The 22,144-nt window shown below is 38.4% G+C and overlaps 1 protein-coding gene across 2 annotated transcripts in view; it reads left to right on the top strand.

Moving 5' to 3' along the window:
* CERS3 (ceramide synthase 3) overlaps window positions 1–22,144 on the top strand; it is a 128,253-nt gene that overhangs the window by 73,977 nt on the left and 32,132 nt on the right. For both annotated transcript variants that reach the window (XM_053559596.1, XM_053559597.1), the window contains one exon: window positions 10,715–10,868. In XM_053559596.1, the coding sequence (XP_053415571.1) occupies window positions 10,715–10,868 (154 nt within the window). The remainder of the gene's footprint in view (window positions 1–10,714; window positions 10,869–22,144) is intronic.

Genomic DNA, 22,144 nt, shown 5'->3' with positions numbered 1-22,144 from the left:
CTATGAGCTGTGACACCACTGTACTCTATCCAGGGCAACAGCCCGAGGCTCCAGTGTGTCAAAACTGATCTCACTGTGCCCCTGATGGTTAAGGCTGTAAGGCAGCTCAGTCCCCGCCTTTAGGCTGCTCAGTCACTTGGTTACTAGATCCCACCCAATCCTTGCTCTGCGACCCTGAGAGTGGAGCTTGCCGGGGCAGTTCTCTCACAATGGCTCCCTGCGGCCCACAAAGAACACTATTAACTCCGTCCGGCTCAGTGGCTCAGTCTGGGGCCCTAGACAATGACCACATTTCTCTGCACTCCTGCTCAAGCTCTCCCCAAGGCAGTTCAACTGAGTGCCAAGTCCAAAAACACCGAAACAGTTCTCAGGTAAGGCCTTTCCGGTTTGCAGTCTCACTGCTGCTTGTACTTAGAGCTGCTGGCGGGATTAGGTCGATCAAACACATGCAACCACTTGCCAGTTTTCCATTGTTTTTGTCCTCCTCTTGGGGTCCAGAAGTCCCTTGCTGACTCCCTGTATCCTCAAAGGGGATGATTATTGGCAGATCCCACAAGCCAGAGATGCCTGGAGTCTTATTTCCCCAGACTCACCCTGCCCAGTTGCAGGGAAGCTGTTAACTCGGCCACCATCTTCCAGATACTCTTATTTATTGGATGTAAGAATATATAAATTGGTTACCTACAGTCTTATTAGAAAGCAGCCTAGTAATTGTATTTCAAAATGTAAAATGAGCCTCCTCTTTGATTTAGGATTTTAGGTATTATAAGGGGGCAATCAAGCAATTATATCAAAATGTTTTTACAACTAATTCTTAACAGTGTTCTTTCTAATATAATGAATATTTGGGAGGAACTTAAATGACTATCAATAAAGGCTTAAATTACACTATATCTAAAAAATAGATTTCTGTGCAGCCTTTATGTGGATGACATGTACATAGTGGGGGTTGGGGAACTATGGCTCACAAGCCAAACTCAGCCTCCTGCCTTGATAAAGTTTCACTGGAACACAGCCACACCCTTTATGTATGTATTGTCTATGCATGAATTAGTTTATGTGATGTTAGCTGTCATGTGGCTACTTTCATAATACAGTGGCAGAACTGAGTAGTTGCAGCAGAGACCAAATGACTCAGAGGCCTGAAATATTTATCTGTCCTTTACAAAGATTCTTGTCTCCCCAATCTATAGCTGCATTCATGACATAGAAAGTTCTCTATAAAATATTGTTACTTTTTAATTTTTTAAACCCATATCCAATTTTCCAATAACGTAATGTATTATTGATACTAAAATCACATATGTAATGTGGTCCTTGTTTTGTGTAATCATGTGGTGATTACATAATTTTTTGCTCCCCCAAAATCATGGAGCAAAAAAAGCACCTTAAGGAAAGTATTTTTTTCCTTTTTATTGCTGGGGATTCATTGAGGGTACAATAAACCAGATTACACTGATTGCATTTGTTAGGCAAAGTCCCTCTTGCAATCGTGTCTTACCCCCAAAAGGTGTGGCACACACCAAGGCCCCACCCCCTCCCTTCTTCCCTCTCTCTGCTCTTCCTTTCTCCACTCCTCCCTCCTTCTTTCTCTCTCTGCTCTCTGCTTCCCCCACTCCCACCGTGTCCTTAATTCTCCTCATATCAAAATTGAGTACATAGAATTCATGCTTCTCCATTCATGTGATGCTTTACTAAGAATAATGTCTTCCACTTCCATCCAGGTTAATACAAAGGCTGTAAAGTCTCCATTTATTAAAATGGCTGAATAGTATTCCATGGTATACATACACCACAGCTTGTTGATTTATTCCTGGATTGGTGGGCATTTAGGCTATTTCCACATTTTGGCAATTGTAAATTGAACTGCAATAAACAGTCTAGTGCAAGTGTCTTTATGATAAAAGGATTTTTTTACTCCTGGGTAGATGCCCAATAATGGGATTGTAGGATCAAATGGGAGGTCTAGCTTGAGTGCTTTGAGGTTTCTTCATATTTCCTTCCAAAAAGGTTGTACTAGTTTGCAGTCCCACCAGCAGTGTAAAAGTGTTCCCTTCTCTCCACATTCACGCCAGCATCTGCAGTTTTGAGATTTTGTGATGTGGGCCATTCTTGCTGAGGTTAGATAGTATCTCAGGGTGGTTTTGATTTGCATTTCTCTAATATATAGAGATGATGAACATTTTTTCATGTTTGTTAGCCATTCTCTGTCTTCTTTAGAGAAGGTTCTATTCATGTCTCTTGACCATTGATATATGGGATTGTTGTTTTTTTTCATGTGGATTAATTTGAGTTCTCTATAGATCCTAGTTATCAAGCTTTTGTCTGATTCAAAATATCCTTTCCCATTGTGTAGGTTGTCTCTTTGCTTTGGTTGTTATCTCCTTAGCTGTACAGAAGCTTTTCGGTTTAATGAAGTCCCATTTTTTAATTTTTGTTGTTGTTGCAATTGCCATGGAGTCTTCTTCATGAAGTCTTTCCCCAGGCCAATATCTTCCAGTGTTTTTCCTGTGCTTTTTTTGAGGATTTTTGTTTCATGTCTTAAATTTAAGTCTTTTATCCATCTTGAATCAATTTTTGTGAGTGGGGAAAGGTGTGGGTCCAGCTTCAGTCTTTTACATGTGGATATCCAGTTCTCCCAACACCATTTATTGAATAGGGAGTCTTTCCCCCAAGGTATGTTCTTGTTTGGTTTATCAAAGATTAGGTGGTTGTAAGATGATAGTTTCATTTCCTGGTTTTCTATTTAAATCCAAATATCTATGTCTCTATTTTTGTGCCAGTACCATACTGTCTTGACCACTATGGCTTTGAAGTATAGCCTAAAATCTGGTAGGGTGATGCCCCCAGCTCTATTTTTATTACTAAGAACTGCCTTAGCTATATGGGGATTTTTCTGATTCCATACAAAATGCAGAATCATTTTTTCCAAATCTTGAAAGTACGATGTTGGTATTTTAGTAGGAGTGGCATTGAACAGGTAGATTGCTTTGGGAAGTATAGACATTTTAACAATGTTGGTTCTTCCCAGGCATGAGCATGGTATGTTCTTCCATTTGTTAATATCCTCTGCTATTTCCTTTCTCAGGATTTCATAATTTTCTTTATAGAGGTCCTTCACCTCCTTTATTAGGTATATTCCTAGGTATTTCATTTTCTTTGAAACTATGGTGAAGGGAAATGTGTCCTTAATTAGATTCTCATCTTGACTGTTATTGGCATATACAAAGGCCACAAGGCTACTTGTGGACATTCATTTTATATCTTGAGACATTACTGTATTTTTTGATGACTTCCAGGAGTCTTGTGGTCGAGTCTTTGGGATTCTCTGAGTATAAGATCATGATGTCAGCAAAGAGGGAGAGTTTGACCTCCTCTGCTCCCATTTGAATTTCCTTTATTTCCTTGTCTTGCCTAATTGTATTGGCTAGAACTTCCAGCACTGTGTTGAATAGTAAAGGTGACAAAGGACAACCTTGTCTGGTTCCAGTTCTAAGAGTAAAAGCTTTCAGTTTTACTCCATTCAGTAAAATATTGGCTGTGGGTTTGTCATAGATAGCTTCAGTCAGTTTCAGAAATGTGCCACCTATACTCTTCAGTGTTCTAATTAGAAAAGGATGCTGGATTTTTTCGAATGCTTTTTCTGCATCTATTGAGAGGATCATATGATCTTTATTTTTGTTTCAGTTAAAATGGTTGATAACGTTTATGGACTTGCGTATGTTAAAGCAGCCTTGCATCCCTGGGATGAAACCTACTTGATCATGATGTATGACTTTTTGAGGATAAGCTGTAATCTATTGGCTAGGATTTTGTTGAGAATTTTTGCATTTATATTCATTAATGAAATTGGTCTGCAATTCTCCTTTTTAGTTGAGTCTTTTCCTGGTTTTGGTATTCGGGTGATGTTTGTTTTGTCAAATGTGTTGGGGAAGATTCCTTCCTCCTCAATTTTTTGGAATAATTTTTGCAGTGCAGGAATAAGCTCTTCCTTGAATGTTTGATAGAATTCTGGTGTGAAGCCATCTGGACCAGGGCATTTTTTGTTTGGAAGCTTTTTTTATTGTTTCTTTAATCTCAGTGTTTGAAATTGGTCTGTTCATGAGCTCTATTTCTTCCTGGCTAAGTCTGGGGAGAGGGTGTGATTTCCAAATATTGATCCATTTCCTTCACATTGTCAAATTTCTGGGCATAGAGTTTCTGGTAATATTCAGAGATGTATCTCTGTGGCATCAGTTGTTATTTCCCCTTTATCATTTCTGATTGAGGTTACTAGAGATTTTACTTTTCTATTTTAGTTAGTCTGGCCAAAGGTTTATCTATTTTATTTATTTTTTCAAAAAAACCAACTCCTTGTTTCAGTAATTTTCTGAATGATTTTTTTTTTGTTTTCAATTTCATTGATCTCTGATTTGATTTTGGATAGTTCTTTTCTTCTACTGGGTTTAGGCTTAGATTGTTCTTCTTTTTCCAATTCCATAAGATGGATTGTGAGTTTGTTGATGCACTCTCTGTTTTCGAATGTAGGTATCTAAAGCCTCTCAAAGCTGCTTTCCTCTCAAAGCTGCTTTTGCAGTATCCCACAGGTTTTGGTAGCTTGTGTCTTCATTGTTGTTATGCTCAAGGAAGTTAACGATTTCCTGTTTTATTTCTTCCTGCACCCACCTGTCATTCAACAGAAGGTTGTTTAATTTCTATGCCTTTTGCAGTTGAACAATTTTGTTAGAGTCCACCTTTAGTGCCTTGTGGTCTGAGAAGATACAAGGTAAAATTTCATTTCTTTTGATTCTGTTGAGGTTTGTTTTGTGGCCTAGGATATGATCAATTTTGGAGAATGTTCCATGGGGTGATGAGAAGAATGCATATTCTTTATCTTTGGGATGGAGCGTTCTATATGTGTCTATCAAGCACAGTTGTTCTAGGGTCTCATTTAAATCTCTTATATCTTTGTTTAATTTCTGTTTAGAGGATCTGTCCAGCTCTGTAAGAGGAGTGTTAAAGTCCCCTGTTATGTTGGTATTATCAGATATCATATTGCTCAGACTAAATAAGGTCTGTTTCAAGAGTCTGGGAGCATTTAAATTGGGTGCATAAATATTTAGAATTGAAACATCTTCTTGTTGTATTTTTCCCTTGACCAATATAAAGTGACCATCTTTGTCTTTTTTGAGTTTACTTGCTTTAAATCTACATGTATCTGAACATAAGATTGCAACTCCTCTTTTCTTCTGAATTCCATTTGCCCAAAAAATTGTCTCCCAACCCTTGACTTGGAGTTTTAAGTTGTCTTTTGAAGCCAGGTGTGTTTCCTGCAGACAGCAAATAGATGGCTTATGTTTTTTAATCCAGTCGGCCAGTCTATGCCTCTTCAGTGGGGAATTCAAGCCATTAACATTTATTGAGATAATTGATAAGTGTGGTAGTATTCTATTCATCTTATTTTGTGAGAGTCCATTGCTTAGTTTTATCTTTTGCTTCAGTGTGGAAGTTAGGTTCTGTCCTTTAGTTTCTGAGTTCTTACTTTGCTGCTGATCCATTGTGGTGGTCAGTGTGTAGAACAGGTTGAAGTATTTCCTGTAGAGCTGGTCTTGTTGTGGTGAATTTCCTCAATGTTTGTATATCCATAAATGATTTGATTTCTCCATCAATTTTAAAGGTTAGCTTAGCAGGATATAGAATTCTGGGTGGGAAATTGTTCTGTTTAAGTAGATTAAAGGTAGATGACCATTGTCTTCTTGCTTGGAGAGTTTCATTAGAGAAGTCTACAATCACCCTGATGGATTTGCCCCTTTAGGTCAACTGGCGCTTACTCCTGGCAGCTTGCAGAATCTTTTCTTTTGTCTTGACTTTGGACAGGTTCATCACAATGTGTCTTGGAGAAGCTCAGTTAGAGTTGAGGTGACCTGGGGTCCGATATCCCTCTGAAAGGAGTGTGTCAGAATCTTTGGTGGTATTTGGGAAATTTTCATTTATAATATTCTCTAGTATGGCTTCCATTCCCCTTGGGCATTCTTCTTCCCCTTCTGGGATTCCTATAACTCATATGTTGAAACGCTTCATAAAGTCCCATAATTCTGACAGTGAATGTTCTGCTTTCTCTCTCTTCTTTTCTGCCTCTTTAACTATCTGAGTTATCTCAAGAACTTTGTCCTCTACCTCCAAAATTTTTTCTTCTACATGATCTAAGCTATTGCTGATACTTTCTCTTGCATCTTTAAGTTCCCTCATTGACTGCTTCAGTTCCTTCAGCTCTGCTATATCCTTTCTATATTCTTCATATCATTCATCTCTTATTTGATTCTGTTTTTTTATTTCCTTTTGGTTATTTTCCACTTTATTAGCAGTTTCCTTCATTGTTTCCATCATTTCCTTCATTGTTTTCATCATGTGCATTCTAAATTCCCTTTATGTCATTTCTAACATTTCTTTATAGGTGGAATCCTCTGCAGTAGCTACCTCACAGTCCCTTGGAGGGGTTGCTCTGGGCTGGTTCTTCATGTTTCCAGGAGTTTTCTGCTGATTCTTCCTCATGAGTGATTTCTTTATCTGTTTCCTTACCCTAATTTTCCTTTCTCTTCCTCTTGCTCTTTAAGGTGCCATGCCTGTGGACTAGGGTTTCGATGAGTCCTTTTGGTACAGGACCAGAAGGATGAGAAGGTTGAAGAGCAAGAAGGGATAAAAGTAAGAAAGGAAAAAAAAAGGAAAGAAAGAAAAGAAAAAATAGAAAGGAGAGGGGGTGGGTAAAAGGGAATATTGACAAAAAGAAGAGAGGCACAGAAAGCAGGAGACAGAGCAATATAGGTGTACAGTAGGGTACTTTGACACAACCTTAAAAACCCCCCGACCTCTCAGGGTTCCAGGTTGGGTGGTTCCCTTGAGGTGAGCAGTTCTTTGCTAGCCTGATCGGACACAGTACCCCACCTCCACCAAGTAGAGAGGAAAGACAAAAATGGTATAAATCAAACCAAAACAAGCAAACAGAAAACTTTATGGGATAAAATTGGGGGAAAAAACAAATAATAGGGGTTGAAACACTAGCAAAAATGAAGGTCTAATTATTGAAAAAGGCAATAATGGGAAATTGTATTTAAACTAGAAAAATGGAGAAAGAAAAGAAAGAAAAAAAAGAAAAATCTATAGGGAAAAGGTTGAAATTAAAAAACAAAACAACAACAACAAAAAAATCAAAAACAAAGCTATATATATCTTGTTGAATATTGTCTGGGCAATAGGTGATCTTCTGGGGTATGAGATGTTAATCACAATGCTGATACCACTGGAGGCCTCTGCTGATTTCTCTAACACAACAAGGTGAAGACCCTAAATCTCTCCTCAGCCCTCTTAAAAGCCACTTTAAACTTCTAAACTTGGCTAAGCAGAAGCTTTCCCAAGAAAGCGCTTGTCCAAGGAAAGTATTTTTAAGAGAGAGATCTTAAATTATGTTTAAGAGAATTATGTTTTTAAGAGAATATTCTGGGTTACTTGTGATATGTGTGATTTTTTCCGTAACCTCTTTTTATATACTTTTAATAAGTACTAAATTCCTAAAAAGCAATACAGGGTTATTACATTTCCATTTTTAAATTTATTTTATTTATTTATTTATTTATTTTATTGAGACGGTGTCTTATTCTGTTGCACAGGCTAGAGTGCCCTGGTATCAGTCTGGATGATAGCAACTTCAAACTCCCGGTCTCAAGCAATCCTCCTGCCTTAGCCTCCAGAGTAGCGGGGACTACAAGCATGCATCACCATGATACCCAGCTAATTTTTCTATTTTTGGTAGCAACAGGGTCTCACTTTTGCTGAGGTTGGTCTTGAACATGTGAGTTCAAGCAGTCTTCCTGACTTGGCCTCTCAGAATGCTGGGATTATAGGTGTGAGCCACAGCACCTGACCTGTTCTTACATTTTTAAATAGAAAAGTAAAATTCAGAAATAATTGCATAAATAAAATGAATAAATAGCTAATATCTTCATTACATAGAGTATATATAATTGTCTTTTGATCAAAGCAGTTGAAATGATAACTCACCAAAGGAAAAAAATAGAGGTTCTAAAGTATTTTTGTTTATACTGTGTTTTTTCTTTTGGAAAATTTCTAGTTGTACATTTTATTGAACTAATAGTTGCATTTTTCACAAAGAAAATGTGATTATAATTATGTTTGATGTATCCGTACTCCATTTTTCATTATCTTCAGAATTCTTATTTAGTTGTTAAAAACATCGAGCTTCTAAGCAGACATAAGAGAACTATCAAAGCCTTAAAAATAATTCAAATGGAAGTGCTTTGTCTTTTAAATTAGCAAATTTTAAATTTATCTGATATTAGTTGAGTGTTCAATGAAACATATTTTTAGTAAATTGCCGGTGGCCTTGTAAATTATTATAATTTTGGAATACTTTGGCAATTTTTTTTTTTTTTTTGTAGAGACAGAGTCTCACTGTACCGCCCTCGGGTAGAGTGCCATGGCGTCACACGGCTCACAGCAACCTCTAACTCTTGGGCTTACGCGACTCTCTTGCCTCAGCCTCCCAAGCAGCTGGGACTACAGGCGCCTGTCATAACGCCCAGCTATTTTCTTTGTTGCAGTTTGGCTGGGGCTGGGTTTGAACCCGCCACCCTCGACATATGGGGCCAGCGCCCTACTCACTGAGCCACAGGCGCCGCCCTACTTTGGCAATTTTTTTAATTCTTTTTTTTTTTTTAATTAAATCATAGCTGTGTACAATGTTTTAATACCTTTTAACATATACCTTGAATTTATATATTTCTTAATCACACCTTGAAACAGTAATCTCACTTTTAGGAATATACACTTCCAAAGAAATAATATTTAATTTATGAAAGACTATACACCAAGCCATACAAACATTGTAAAATGTTTTTCCTTCTGGGCAGCGCCTGTGGCTCAGTGAGCAGGGCGCCGGCCCATATACCAAGGGTGGCAGGTTCAAACCCAGCCCCGGCCAAACTGCAACAACAACAACAAAAAAATAGCCGGGTGTTGTGGCGGGCGCCTATAGTCCCAGCTACTCGGGAGGCTGAGGCAAGAAAATCGTCTAAGCCCAGGAGTTGGAGGTTGCTGTGAGCTGTGTGATGCCACGGCACTCTACCGAGGGCAATAAAGTGAAACTCTGTCTCTACAAAAAAAAAAGTTTTTCCTTCAAAGCTAAATGGAACTGGACATAAAACCTCATAAGTGCCATGTTTACCTCAGTGGCAGAACTCTCCATAGGATAATACTGAGTGCTAATGAGGGTGAGTTTTCATGCTTTGCCTATAGGGATGCAAAGCAGCCACTTTGAAAACCAGTTTTTTTATTTCTTATAAAATTAAACATATACTTACCACATGGTACTTACCCTTGAGAAATGAAAACTTCTGTTCACAGATACACACGTACATGAATATTTATAACCGTTCTGCTCAAAATTGTTAAAACCTGTAAACAACCTAAATGCTCATTGGCGGGTGCACAGAAGAACTGTGGTACATTCACACAATGGAATACTCCTCAGTGATGAAAAGGGGCCACGCTCCTTCTGCCCATACTTACATGGATTATAAAAGCATCAAGCTAAGCAAGCCTCAAAAGCTCACACACTGTGTGATTCCATTTGTATGTTTTTGAGAAGACAAACCAGAGAACAGAGGGCAGATAAGTGTCTGCCAAGTGTTGGGGAGAGGGTGTGACTACAAAGGGAAAGTGGCAGAAGTTTTCTGATGTGATGAACTGTTCTGTGTCCTCATTGCGGTGGTGGTTAGACAGGCCTATACATATATTATAATTCATTGAACTGTACACCAAGAAACAGTACATTCTACTGTGTGAATGTTAAAAAATAAGATTAAAATGAATCTGTATAGAAAAAGGGTGGAAGATAGTGCACGAAAATTACAGTATTGTTTGTTTGAGGTAATGGTATTGCAGGCGATATTCTTTCTTTTTCTTATTTTCTTGATCCTACATGAACAAATTTTTTTATCACTAACGTAATATAAATAAATCTGTCAAATGTGTCTAAAATCATAGTAGTGTGTGAAGTTTGGGGAAGGAACAAATAGCTCTTCATATTGCAATAACATCTGAAGACATGGCATCTTGGGTCACTAAGATCAGTTCAAATTGTGTGCAGCAGTGTGGCTATGAGATTAATGAAGCACGCAGTTTAGGAGGTAGAAGTGAAAATAGTTATAGCTTTTTTACTTTGTTAAAAGCCTCTTTTATTTGGAAAATTTATTTCTGTAGAATTCTCCATTCACCTTTGGTGCCAAATAAATGAAAATGAATCATAACCATGTAAACATGCATTACCTCATTAGTTTTCTCTCCTCCCAACACACACACACACACACTCTCTCTCTCTCTCTAACACACACACACACACACACACACACACACCAGAAAGTAAGTACAATCTTCTGTTTGCAAAGAAGAAACTGAAGTACAGAAACACTCAGTTTAAACAGTGGGCAATAAAAATGCCATTTGCTTTTCTCCCAGAAGACAAGATTGTACTATTTTGTTGCTTGCCAATAATGATAATAAAGATAATACTGTCATAACTTTTCTCTTGAGAATGTCCTGAGCTTTGTTAGAAATGAAATAAATGTTGTATGTCTTAGGGAGAGAAAGTCTTTGCTTTCTTACTGAAAATTCATGAGTGCTTTGGCTATAATGAAATTCTCCTGTCTGTCCGGTTTTCCAGGATTTTGTACTGCACGCTCATCCTGCCTTTGCATTACCTCGAGCCTTTCTTTTCATATATCTTCCTCAACCTACAACTCATGATCTTGCAGATCCTCCATCTTTACTGGGGTTATTTCATCGCGAAGATGCTCAAAAGATGTATATTCACACAGGTAAGTGCTGTCCAAATATTGCTCATATTGCAATAACATCTGAAGACACTGCATCTTGGGTCACTAGAGTGACCCAAGAGTCACATTGCTCTTTTCTTTTTTTTATTAAATCATAGCTGTGTACATTAATGCGATCATGGGGCACCATACATTGGTTTTATAGACCGTTTGACACATTTTCATCACACTGGTTAACATAGCCTTCTTGGCATTTTCTTAGTTATTGTGTTAAGACATTTACATTCTACATTTACTAAGTTTCACCTATACCCTTGGTCACATTGCTCTTAACAAGCAAGCTTCACTGCCTGATTAAAGGTGAGGCCTAGAGAGTGGAATGTTCAATTTTATTCATAGTTTTAGCCATAATTCTTTTCAAAATTTTTGATCATTATTGATAAAATAGAGCTAGATTTTTCATAATTAGATCTCTAAGGTGCTTTCAGGAAATTGCTTTTATTGGAAAGTATGTTATTTTAAAATTTTTAATCCAAAAATTGATTTCTGCTTTTTAAAGAAGCCCTCAAGGGGTCAAAATTAGCTCTAGTTTGCGGCAAACTTTATAACAATAGTTGAGCAATATTTCAAAGCTTTCTGTTTTCCTTTACTGGGGATCCAATTTGCATGTAATGTTCTCCCCTTAGCTTACTCCTCCTCTCTGAAATATTGTCCATTACTCAGCTAGCCTTTGTTTCTGAAGACATCTTCTAAAATAATAATAAATTAGCAATGCTTTTTAGACAATAGAAGTTTTGTTTTGTTTTGTTTCAAATTGAGTTCTTTGCTTTAATTCCGGACTGTTAAGACACAGTCACTGACTTTAGGGAAACATAGTCACTTTTCCACCATCTAGTGGGGAAAATCTCACCTACTAGCAATGAACTGTAACATACAGAATATCCTGGGCTAACTAATTGTCCCAGAGACTTGCTGTGGAAGAAAAGATGAAAGAAAAATAGATTGGAGAGACCAGGGAAAGTTTTATTGAGTGATGGATTTTGACTTAAACCTTTAAGCAAGTAAAACAAAAAAAAAATCAGATTACACTCCTTTGTCTTGAAAGGAGTTTTAATTAAGGATCTTTCAAGTTAAAAGTTACAGCTGGCCCATTTTTAGGTGTCACTGTGTATAACACAATACTGCATTATCATAAGATTAAGTGACTTTTATGTAACAATATGCTGGAAATTAGTTTGGTAAGCTTATTTTTATCAATTCTTTGTTTAATTCATTTTCTGACTTAATAAATGTGTCTCAAAGATCATTGAAGAGTTCACAAATGAAATGGACATTGCAATAATTGGTCTCTGAGTTTTCCAGTTTCTAGTTGAAGACAGAGGTATAGGAAAATGGGCTACATTGATTAATCTCAAAAAGAAAAAGGTCCTTGAAAGTTTCTTTTTTTCACTAATTCATTGATGTGATCTTGTTTTCTCTAGAGAGCTGACTTTTCCCCTTAAAGAGGAGTGCCGAGAAAAATTTTCATTGAATGGTTCTAGTTAATTAAAATTTTAAATGTTGGGCGGTGCCTGTGGCTCAAGGGGTAGGGCACCGGTCCCATATGCCGGATGTGGCGGGTTCAAACCCAGCCCCAGCCAAAAAAAAAAAAAAAATTTTTTTTAAATGTTTTTCTATAGTCTCTAGAAAAGTTATCTTTAAACAACTGATAATGTTGAAATAACTGAGATAAGGTTAAGAATTTGTGCAGTGGTTGGTGTGAAGGACGAGCCCTGAACTGAGCCTATAGTTTCTCTGGACCCAGCCTTCCAGCTCTCCTGTCTCGGAGCACAGAAGCTGTTCCCTTATTACCTGGTGAGAGGCAATAATTATAGGCCTGGAAGGGAGCCAGGGAGAATGAAGGTTGGAAACCAGAAGGTACCCTTGTTTGGTTTCATTCTGATTTTCCTATTTCTGGTCTCTAACGCAGTGGTTCTCAACCTTCCTAATGCCACAGCCCTTTAATACAGTTCCTGTGGGTCGCGACCCACAGGTTGAGAAACATTGCTCTAACGGGTCATGCCACGCGTGATTAGAAACACAGAGGGTTAGGAAGCTGTGAACAGGAATCCTTGATTTCTCCTGCTATACTTTGGAAAAGCTGTTTCCAATTGCAATTTTGACAGCAGTTGTGGAGGCCCCGCAGCCCTAACCCATGCAGTTTGTGTGACTTCAGCTGGCTTGCATGTGCATTCTGTTTTCCACCACAGTGGCAAAACTGGCTGTGAAATCAGCTTACTCTTCCAAAGCTGTAAAGCCTCTGTTTAGAGAACACTTTTTGAAGGGGGTTTCACCACAGGGGGGAGGAGATGGCTGGAGGCAGGCATTGAAATTAGAGAAACAACTAACAAATCAGTTTGTAACTCTATTTATTAAACATTCAGCATTTAATGCAACCTTAGTTGTTACTAAGGTGACTAATTCTTACTTTTATAAATGAAAGTATAGAAGTTCATGGGCCTCTGAAAACTTTTTTAAATCTTAGAGATTAAGAATTTGTCCATCCCATTGCTTACAGTTGGCAGGTTCTCAGTAGGTAATTTTGAATATACAAATGGTAAGTAATTTGGGGAAAGGAAACAAACCATGCTGTTTGGGGGGTAAAGGTACAAAATAATAATCATTTTTGGTCTCCAGGTGTTTTCATGGCAGTCTGAAAAGAAATGATTATAATTCTTAAAAATAGAATTTTTTTTGTAATAGTCACATTTTATTTTCCTTCAATAGTAAGTCATTGCATACACATGCTGAATGAGAAACTTCCATCATTTACTTTTATTCTTGGCACTAACCACTGAGATATGGTGTTCAGTTTCTCCTGAACATTTTAAAATAAGAATATCACTGTAATTTCAGGACATTAATGTATCTGGAGCCCATATAGCAGGCATCTTATTGCTTGAGAATGAGGCTTGGTACTGAAATTTATCTGATTACTGTAAAATGGGTGGTGTTGTGATGAGACATCAATCTACTTATCATATCAGGAAATATGGCAGGCTGACATGTTCATTTTTGTCATTCATTTTGCAAACATGAGGAGTACATTGAGAGGAAATTGGAAGGAGCATAGTATGCTTTCATTTAATGCGAAGGTTTTGAGATAGACTATACTATGGTCCATTACTTCACTTCTAGGAAACGCTGTCAACAGCGTCCTTTTTTTTTTTGTTTAATTAAATCATAGCTGTGTACATTAATGCAATTATGGGGTACAATGTGCTGGTTTTATATACAAATTGAAGTATTTTCATCAAACTGGTTAATGTAGCCTTTACTGCAACAGTGTCCTTTCTGATTCACCTCTGCAAGTTTCAACTTGCTCAGCTTGTCAGTGTTCCTAGGAAGTCATCATTTGTTTTCATCTGTGTGAATTTTATGTTTCTTGATTTTTGTGTGACTCAAAACTTTCATAATAACCTACATATTTATTTTTTCTTTTCTTTTTTTTTTTGAGACAGAGTCTCACTACATCACCCTCAGTAGAGTGCCATGGCATCATAGCTCACAGCAACCTCAAACTCTTGGGCCCAAGCAATTCTTTTGCCTCAGCCTCCTAAGAGCTGGGACTACAGGCACCCACCACAGTGCCCGGCTATTTTTTGGTTGTAGCTGTCATTGTTGTTTGGCAAGCCCAGGCTGGATTCTAACCTGCCAGCTCTGGTATATGTGGCTGGCACCCTAGGCACTGAGCTACAAGCGCTGAGCCTGAACTACATATTTCTTAAGAGAACTTGATCATCCTTAAGCTTTCGTTCTCTTCTTTCCAAATATCATCCTGGGTCCTGGCCAAGTCAAGCATGTCTCTGTGACATCTTGCACTGGTGAGTAGCGAAGACGTGCAGAGGGAGCCAGGATGAAGAAGTTAGCCCCTTGGCAAACTTCCCTAGCCATCTGCAACTCAACAGGCAGTATCTCTTAAAGTTCATAAAAGATACTTTATATACGCTGAACTGTTTTGTTAAAAAGAAGCACTAATAAGCATGAGGAAACTGAGGCTTCCACCAAATACACACAGCAAATTTATAGCAAAGCCAAGACTAGAACTTGTCTGCATAAACTTGCAATACTTCACTTTTTAAAATTATTCTTTATTTCAATTAAGGGCAGAAAATTAATAACCAGAAATAACAGTAAATTAATTTAAAATACTTATATGGATTTTTTAAAAAGTGAGTAGTGAGTACCTAAACAGATTGAGTAATCAAAATGTTAGATTAAAAAGAAGCACAAATCATTTCACTTGTGAACTTTTTAAAAGTATAAGAAAATGTGAGGGAAGGTCCCACGGGCGCCACTGTGAAGCAGCCTGCTCTTGCTTATCCTCACGGGGCATGTGGCTGGCAAACCCCACTCTCCAGAACCCCCTCAGCATTGCGGCTGTGGACTGAGATCTGTTGTGACTTCTTGCTGCCTTCCTGGTAACAGCCACCATCCTCGTTCTCCTAATTCCCTAAATTGAGCTCAAGACCTGCAAGGACTGAAGAATCTCCTGTAGCAAGGACTCAAGACGTCTACACTTCCAGAACTGGCGCCTGCCTGGACCTCTGTAAGAGCTGTGCCGCGACTGTGATCTGCGCCCACCCAGATCTCCGTAAGAGCTACGTCGCAACTGTGATTGGCGCCCGCCTGTGACCTGCGCCCACCGGGCCTCCGCATGCCCTGACCAGGAACTGCTGGCACCGTGCAACCCCACATGCTCCTTCCTGTACCCTCCCTACCTCCACACCGCCCACTCATCTGGCCAGGGACTCTGGGAGCCCTTCTCCTGGCCAGAGACTGCTAGAGCCTTGAGCTCCCTGAGCCAAAGTCACTGGGTGCCAGGCACTCCCAGAACTGTGTGCACCACCCCCAGCCCTGTTGCTGGATCCGGGTGTGTCACACTCCAGAGCTGCTTCCACAACCAGAACTCTCTGGCTGGGGAAACCCCAGAGGAACTACACAGGGTCATTCCTACAAAGATCCAGCAACAATAGAGTGATCCTGCTGGGGTCTAATCTTGGAGACACACCTCCCCAACTCTGAGGACAGCCAGAGGCAACGGTGAAATACAATCGTGAGGCGAAATCAACAGAAAAACTCTGGCAATATGAATAATCAGTGTAGATTAACTCCCCCAAGGATCAATGGGGCAGACACAGCACAAGATCCCATGCACAAACAAATAGCTGAGATGTCAGAAATCGAATTCAGAATCTGGATAGCAAATAAGATCGAATTAGAATTCCAAGCAGTAACCTAAAAGATATCTCAAGAATTCAACGAATTCAAAGACCAAATGACCAAAGATTTTGACACATTGAGACAAGAAGTTGCATCCCTCAAAGATCTGAGAAACACAGTAGAAACCTTCAGTAACAGAATGGAGCGAGCAGAAGAAAGGATTTCTGACATTGAAGACAAAGCTTTCGAACGCTCCCAAACTCTCAAAGAGGAAGAGAAATGGAGGGCAAAAACAGATCACTCTCTCAGAGAGCTCTGGGATAACTCGAAGAAAACCAATATTCGTCTTATAGGGATCCCCAAAAGTGACGAAGTGGCTTCACAAGGCACAGAGTCTCTTCTGCATGAGATTATGAAGGAAAACTTTCCAGACATGACAAGAGATTCTGAAATTCAGATAGCAGACAGTTTCAGAACTTCAGCACAACTCAACCCACATAAGACATCCCCCAGACACATCATAATCAATTTCACTAAAGTTAATATGAAGGAGAAAATTCTGAAAGCAGCCAGACGAAAGAAAACCATCACCTACAAGGGCAAGAATATTAGAATAACTGCAGATCTTTCTGCTGAAACCTTTCGAGCTAGAAGAGGATGGTCATCGACTTTTAATCTCCTAAAACAAAATAACTTTCAACCCAGGATCCTGTACCAGGCTAAACTGAGTTTCATTTATGACAGAGAAATTAAATACTTTAATTTCATTCACATGTTGAAGAAATTTGCCATAACTAAACCAGCTCTCCAGGATATTCTCAGACCTATCCTTCATAAAGACCACTGTAATCCTCCACCACAAAAGTAAACCCACCCAGAAAATTTTGATCAAATTCCAACTTCCACAGTTGCAAAAGGATTAAAAATGTCCACCAGACTCTCGAAAGGCTTATCAATATTCTCAATTAATGTGAATGGTTTAAATTGTCCTCTACAGAGGCATAGGTTGGCTGACTGGATACAAAAACTCAAGCCAGATATCTGCTGCATACAAGAATCGCATCTTACATTAAAAGACAAATATAGATGCAAGGTGAAGGGATGGTCATCTATACTCCAGGCAAATGGAAAGCAGAAAAAAGCAGGTGTTGCAGTCCTATTCACAGATGCAATAGGCTTTAAACCAGCCAAAATAAGGAAGGATGAGGATGGACACTTCATATTTGTTAAAGGTAATACTCAATATGATGAGATTTCAATTATTAATATTTATGCACCCAACCAGAATGCACCTCAATTTATAGGAGAAACTCTAACAGACATGAGCAACTTGATTTCCTCCAGTTTCATAGTAGTCGGAGATTTTAACACCCCTTTAGCAGTGCTGGATAGATCCTCCAAAATGAAGCTGTGCAAAGAAATTTTAGATTTAAACCTAACCATTCAACATCTGGACTTAACAGACATCTAAAGAACATTTCATCCCAAAAAAACTGAATATACATTCTTCTCATCAGCCCATGGGACATACTCCAAAATCAACCACATCCTAGGCCACAAATCTAACCTCAGCAATTTTTAAAAAATAGAAATTATTCCTTGCATCTTCTCAGACCATCATGGATTAAAAGTTGAACTCAATAACAACAGGAATCTGCATATCCATACAAAAACATGGAAGCTAAATAACCTTATGCTGAAGGATGGATGGGTTATAGACGAGATTAAGAAGGAAATCACCACATTTTTGGAACAAAACAACAATCAAGAAAAGCCCAGGACCAGATGGCTTTATGTCAGAATTCTACCAAACCTTTAAAGAAGAACTAGTACCTATATTACTAAACCTCTTCCAAAATATAGAAAAAGAAGGAATATTGCCTAACACATTCTACGAAGCAAACATCTCCTTGATCCCCAAACCAGGGGAAGACCCAACAAGAAAAGAAAATTATAGATCAATATCACTAATGAATATTGATGCAAAAATACTCAATAAGATCCTAACAAACAGAATCCAACAACACATCAAACAATTATACACCATGACCAAGTGGGATTTATCCCAGGGTCTCAAGGCTGGTTCAACATACGTAAATCTATAAATGTAATTCAGCACATAAACAAACTAAAAAATAAAGACCATATGATTCTCTCAATTGATGCATAAAAAGCTTTTGATAATATCCAGCATCCCTTCATGATCACAACACTTAAGAAAACTGGTATAGAAGGAACATTTCTTAAACTAATAGAGGCCATCTACAGCATACCTACAGCCAATATCGTATTGAATGGAGTTAAATTGAAATCATTTCCACTTAGATCAGGAACCAGGCAAGGTTTCCCATTGTCTCCATTGCTCTTTAACATTGTAATAGAAGTTTTAGCCATTGCAAATATGGAAGAAAAAGCGATCAAGGGTATCCACATAGGGTCAGAAAAAATCAAACTTTCACTCTTCACAGATGATATGATTGTATATCTGGAAACACTAGGGATTCTACTACAAAACTTTTAGAACTGATCAAGGAATACAGCTATGTCTCATGCTACAAAATCAACACCCATAAATCTGTAGCTTTATATATACCAACAATAACCAACCTGAAAAAACAGTCAAAGACTCTATTCCTTTCACAGTAGTGCCAAAGAAGATGAAATATTTGGGAGTATACCTAACAAAGGATGTGAAAGATCTCTACAAAGAGAACTATGAAACTTTAAGAAAAGAAGTAGTTGAGGATGTTAACAAATGGAAAAACATACCATACTCATGGCTGGGAAGAATCAACATTGTTAAAATGTCTATACTACCCAAAGCAATATATAATTTTAATGCAATTCCTATTAAAACTCCATTGTCACATTTTAAAGATCTTGAAAAAATAATACTTCATTTTATATGGAATCAGAAAAAAACCTCAAATAGCCAAAACATTACTTAGCAATAAAAACAAAGCAGGAGGAATCATGCTACCAGACCTGAGACAGTACTATAAATTGATAGTGATCAAAACAGCATGGTACTGACACGAAAACAGAGAAGTAGATGTCTGGAACAGAATAGAGAACCAAGGGAGGAATTCAGCTACTTACCGTTATTTGATCTTTGACAAGCCAATTAAAAACATCCAGTGGGGAAAAGATACCCTATTTAACAAATGGTGCTGGGTGAACTGGCTGGCAACCTGTAAAAGATTGAAACTGGACCCACACCTTTCACCATTAACTAAGATAGACTCCAAGTGGATAAAAGATTTAAACTTAAGACTATAAGAAAGAAACTATAAAAATACTTGAAGAAAGTGCAGGGAAAACTCTTGAAGGAATTGGCCTGGGTGAATATTTTATGAGGAGGACTCCCCACGCAATTGAAGCAGTATCAAAAATACATTACTGGAACCTGATCAAACTAAAAAGCTTCTGCACAGCCAAGAGCATAGTAAGTAATGCCCCTCAGAATGGCAGAAAATATTTGCAGGTTATACCTCCAGTAAAGGTTTAATAACCAGAATCCACGGAGAACTCAAACGTATTAGCAAGAGAAGAACAAGTGATCCCATCTCAGGGTGGGCAAGGGACTTGAAGAGAAACTTCTCTAAAGAAGACAGACGCATAATCTACAAACACATGAAAGAAAGCTCAACATCCTTAATCATCAGAGAAATGCAAATCAAAACTACTTTGACCTATCACCTAACCCCAGTAAGAGTAGCCCACATAACAAAATCCCCAAACCAGAGATGTTGGCATGGATGTGGAGAAAAGTGCCCACTTCTACACTGCTGGTGGGAATGCACACTAATATGTTCCTTCTGGAAGGATGTTTGGAGAATACTTAGAGATCTAAAAATAGACCTGCCGTTCAATCCTATAATTCCTTTACCAGTTTTATACCCAGAAGACCAAAAGTCACAATATAACAAAGACATCTGTACCAGAATGTTTATTGCAGCCCAATTCATAATTGCTAAGTCATGGAAAAAGCCCAAGTGCCCATTGACCCATGGATTAGCAAATTGTGGTACATGTATACCATGGAATATTCTGCAGCCTTAAAGAAAGATGGAGACTTTACCTCTTTCATGTTTACATGGATGGAGCTGGAACATATTCTTCTTAGCAAAGTATCTCAGGAATGGAAGAAAAAGTATCCAATGTACTCAGCCCTACTATGAAGCTAAATTATAGCTTTCACATGAAGGCTATAATCCAACTATAGCACAAGAATATGGGGAAAGAGCCAAGGAAGGGGAAGGGAGTGGGGAGGTTAGGGTGGAAGGAGGGTAATGGGTGGGGCCACACCTGTGGTGCATCTTAGAATGGGTACAGGTGAAACTTACTACATGCAGAATACAAATGTCTACGTCTAATAACTAAGAAAATGCCATGAAGGCTGAACAGTTGAACAGTTTGATGAGAATATTTCAGATTGTATATGAAACCAGCACACTGTACCCCTTGATTGCACTAATGTACACAGCTATGATTTAACAATAAAAAGAAATAAATAAAAAAAGAAATTACCAGTGGGGGCTCAGTGCCCATAGCACAGTTGTGATGGTGCCAGTCACATATACTGAAGGTGGTGGGTTCAAATGCAGCCCAAGACAGCTAAACAACAATGACAACTGCTACCAAAAATAGCTGGGCATTGTGATGGGCAGCTACTTGGGAGGCTGAGGCAAGAGAATCGCTTAAGCCCAAGAGTTTGAGGTTGCTGTGAGCTGTGATCCTGCAACACTCTACCAAGAGCAACAAACTGACACTAAGCCTCAAAAAAAAAAAAAAAAAGAAAGAAAGAAAGAAAAAAAGAAGTTACCAGTGGAGTCATTTTTGCCTAGCATTTGTGATATTTTATAATTTGCAAATTAAAATTATTTAATAACTAAAAGAAAATGTTTTGTTAATTACTTTTTTTAATCCCAAATCAATTTCAAGTAAAGTAGTTAGGTAACTAAGAGTACAGTCTCTGTGTAGATTCCAACCTCTACTCTCCTGTTTAATGGCTATGTGATTCTGGGAATATTAGTTTGATTCATTGCCTCAGTTTCCTCACCTGTAAAATGGAGATGGTGATGTTAGAACCTACCCTGGAGGATAAAGCCCTCAGGACAGTGTCTGGCACACAGTCAGCACTGACACCTGTTAGCTGCCATTATCATTCTCAGCATTACAACATAGGCAGCTCCTTTCCACTAAATCACAGGCCTGTGAATGGGAAGTTTCCTGACAGTTGCCTCTCAGCCTCTTTCTCTTGTTTAGAGTGGGGCTGCAGCTGGTCAGAGAGTCCTTGACAGTTTTCTAAGCTGTCTTCTGCCAGTTGACTTTCAGGACTCACATTCAGATGATCATTTTTGACACATTATCTCAGACATCAACCGATTAGAAAAAGAATACAAAACTGTAACATCCAAAAAGTCTCCAAGTCTTTTTTGGTAGTAGCAAGACCAAGATAAAACTGCACTTTGCTGAGCAACACTTTATAAACATATCCCAAAGACTGGTGGTTAAAGTATTATAAAAATGCTATCAGTTTATATTTTCATATTTCTGGTCATTTATTTGGATTAACTAGTTTTATCTTTATTCAAGAAATAGCAGTGGAATCTGTCAACTTGTAATGATAAAAATACTGTGCTAAGTTACTTAACTCAAAGAATTTTAAATCTGAATAGTCGTCCACACTCTGCAGCTCAGCAACTAAATAGGATTCCCATAGAACTGTAGATCTGTCTACCCCGACGCCAGGGCTCTTCTCAGGAGGCCTTGCTGTTGGATTAGGGTTCACCATATGCACCCATGTACATGAACTGGGGCTGCCTTTGAGGCTCATGGTAACTCTGTGAAGCAGCTATTATTATCCCTTTTTTATAGAGGGAGAGAAGAAGGGCAAATAAGGAAGTCACCTGAGTGCCTAACATCACACAGCAGGGGAATTCACTCCCTTGAAGCTGGCTCTTCAGAGTCCATGTTGCTAATACTGTGTTTCTCTGCAGTTACCCAGCAGTTTGGTATTTGTGGACATATGACTTAAAAACACAAGTGACACGTATTTCTTGTGTGTGGTGTGTATGTGTGCTTTTCTGGCCATGCATTTAGTGTACCTTATG

This window comes from Nycticebus coucang, chromosome 2 (genome assembly GCF_027406575.1).
Source record: "Nycticebus coucang isolate mNycCou1 chromosome 2, mNycCou1.pri, whole genome shotgun sequence".
Classification (NCBI taxonomy): Eukaryota; Metazoa; Chordata; class Mammalia; order Primates; family Lorisidae; genus Nycticebus; species Nycticebus coucang.
This window is presented reverse-complemented; position numbering and strand designations above follow the sequence as displayed.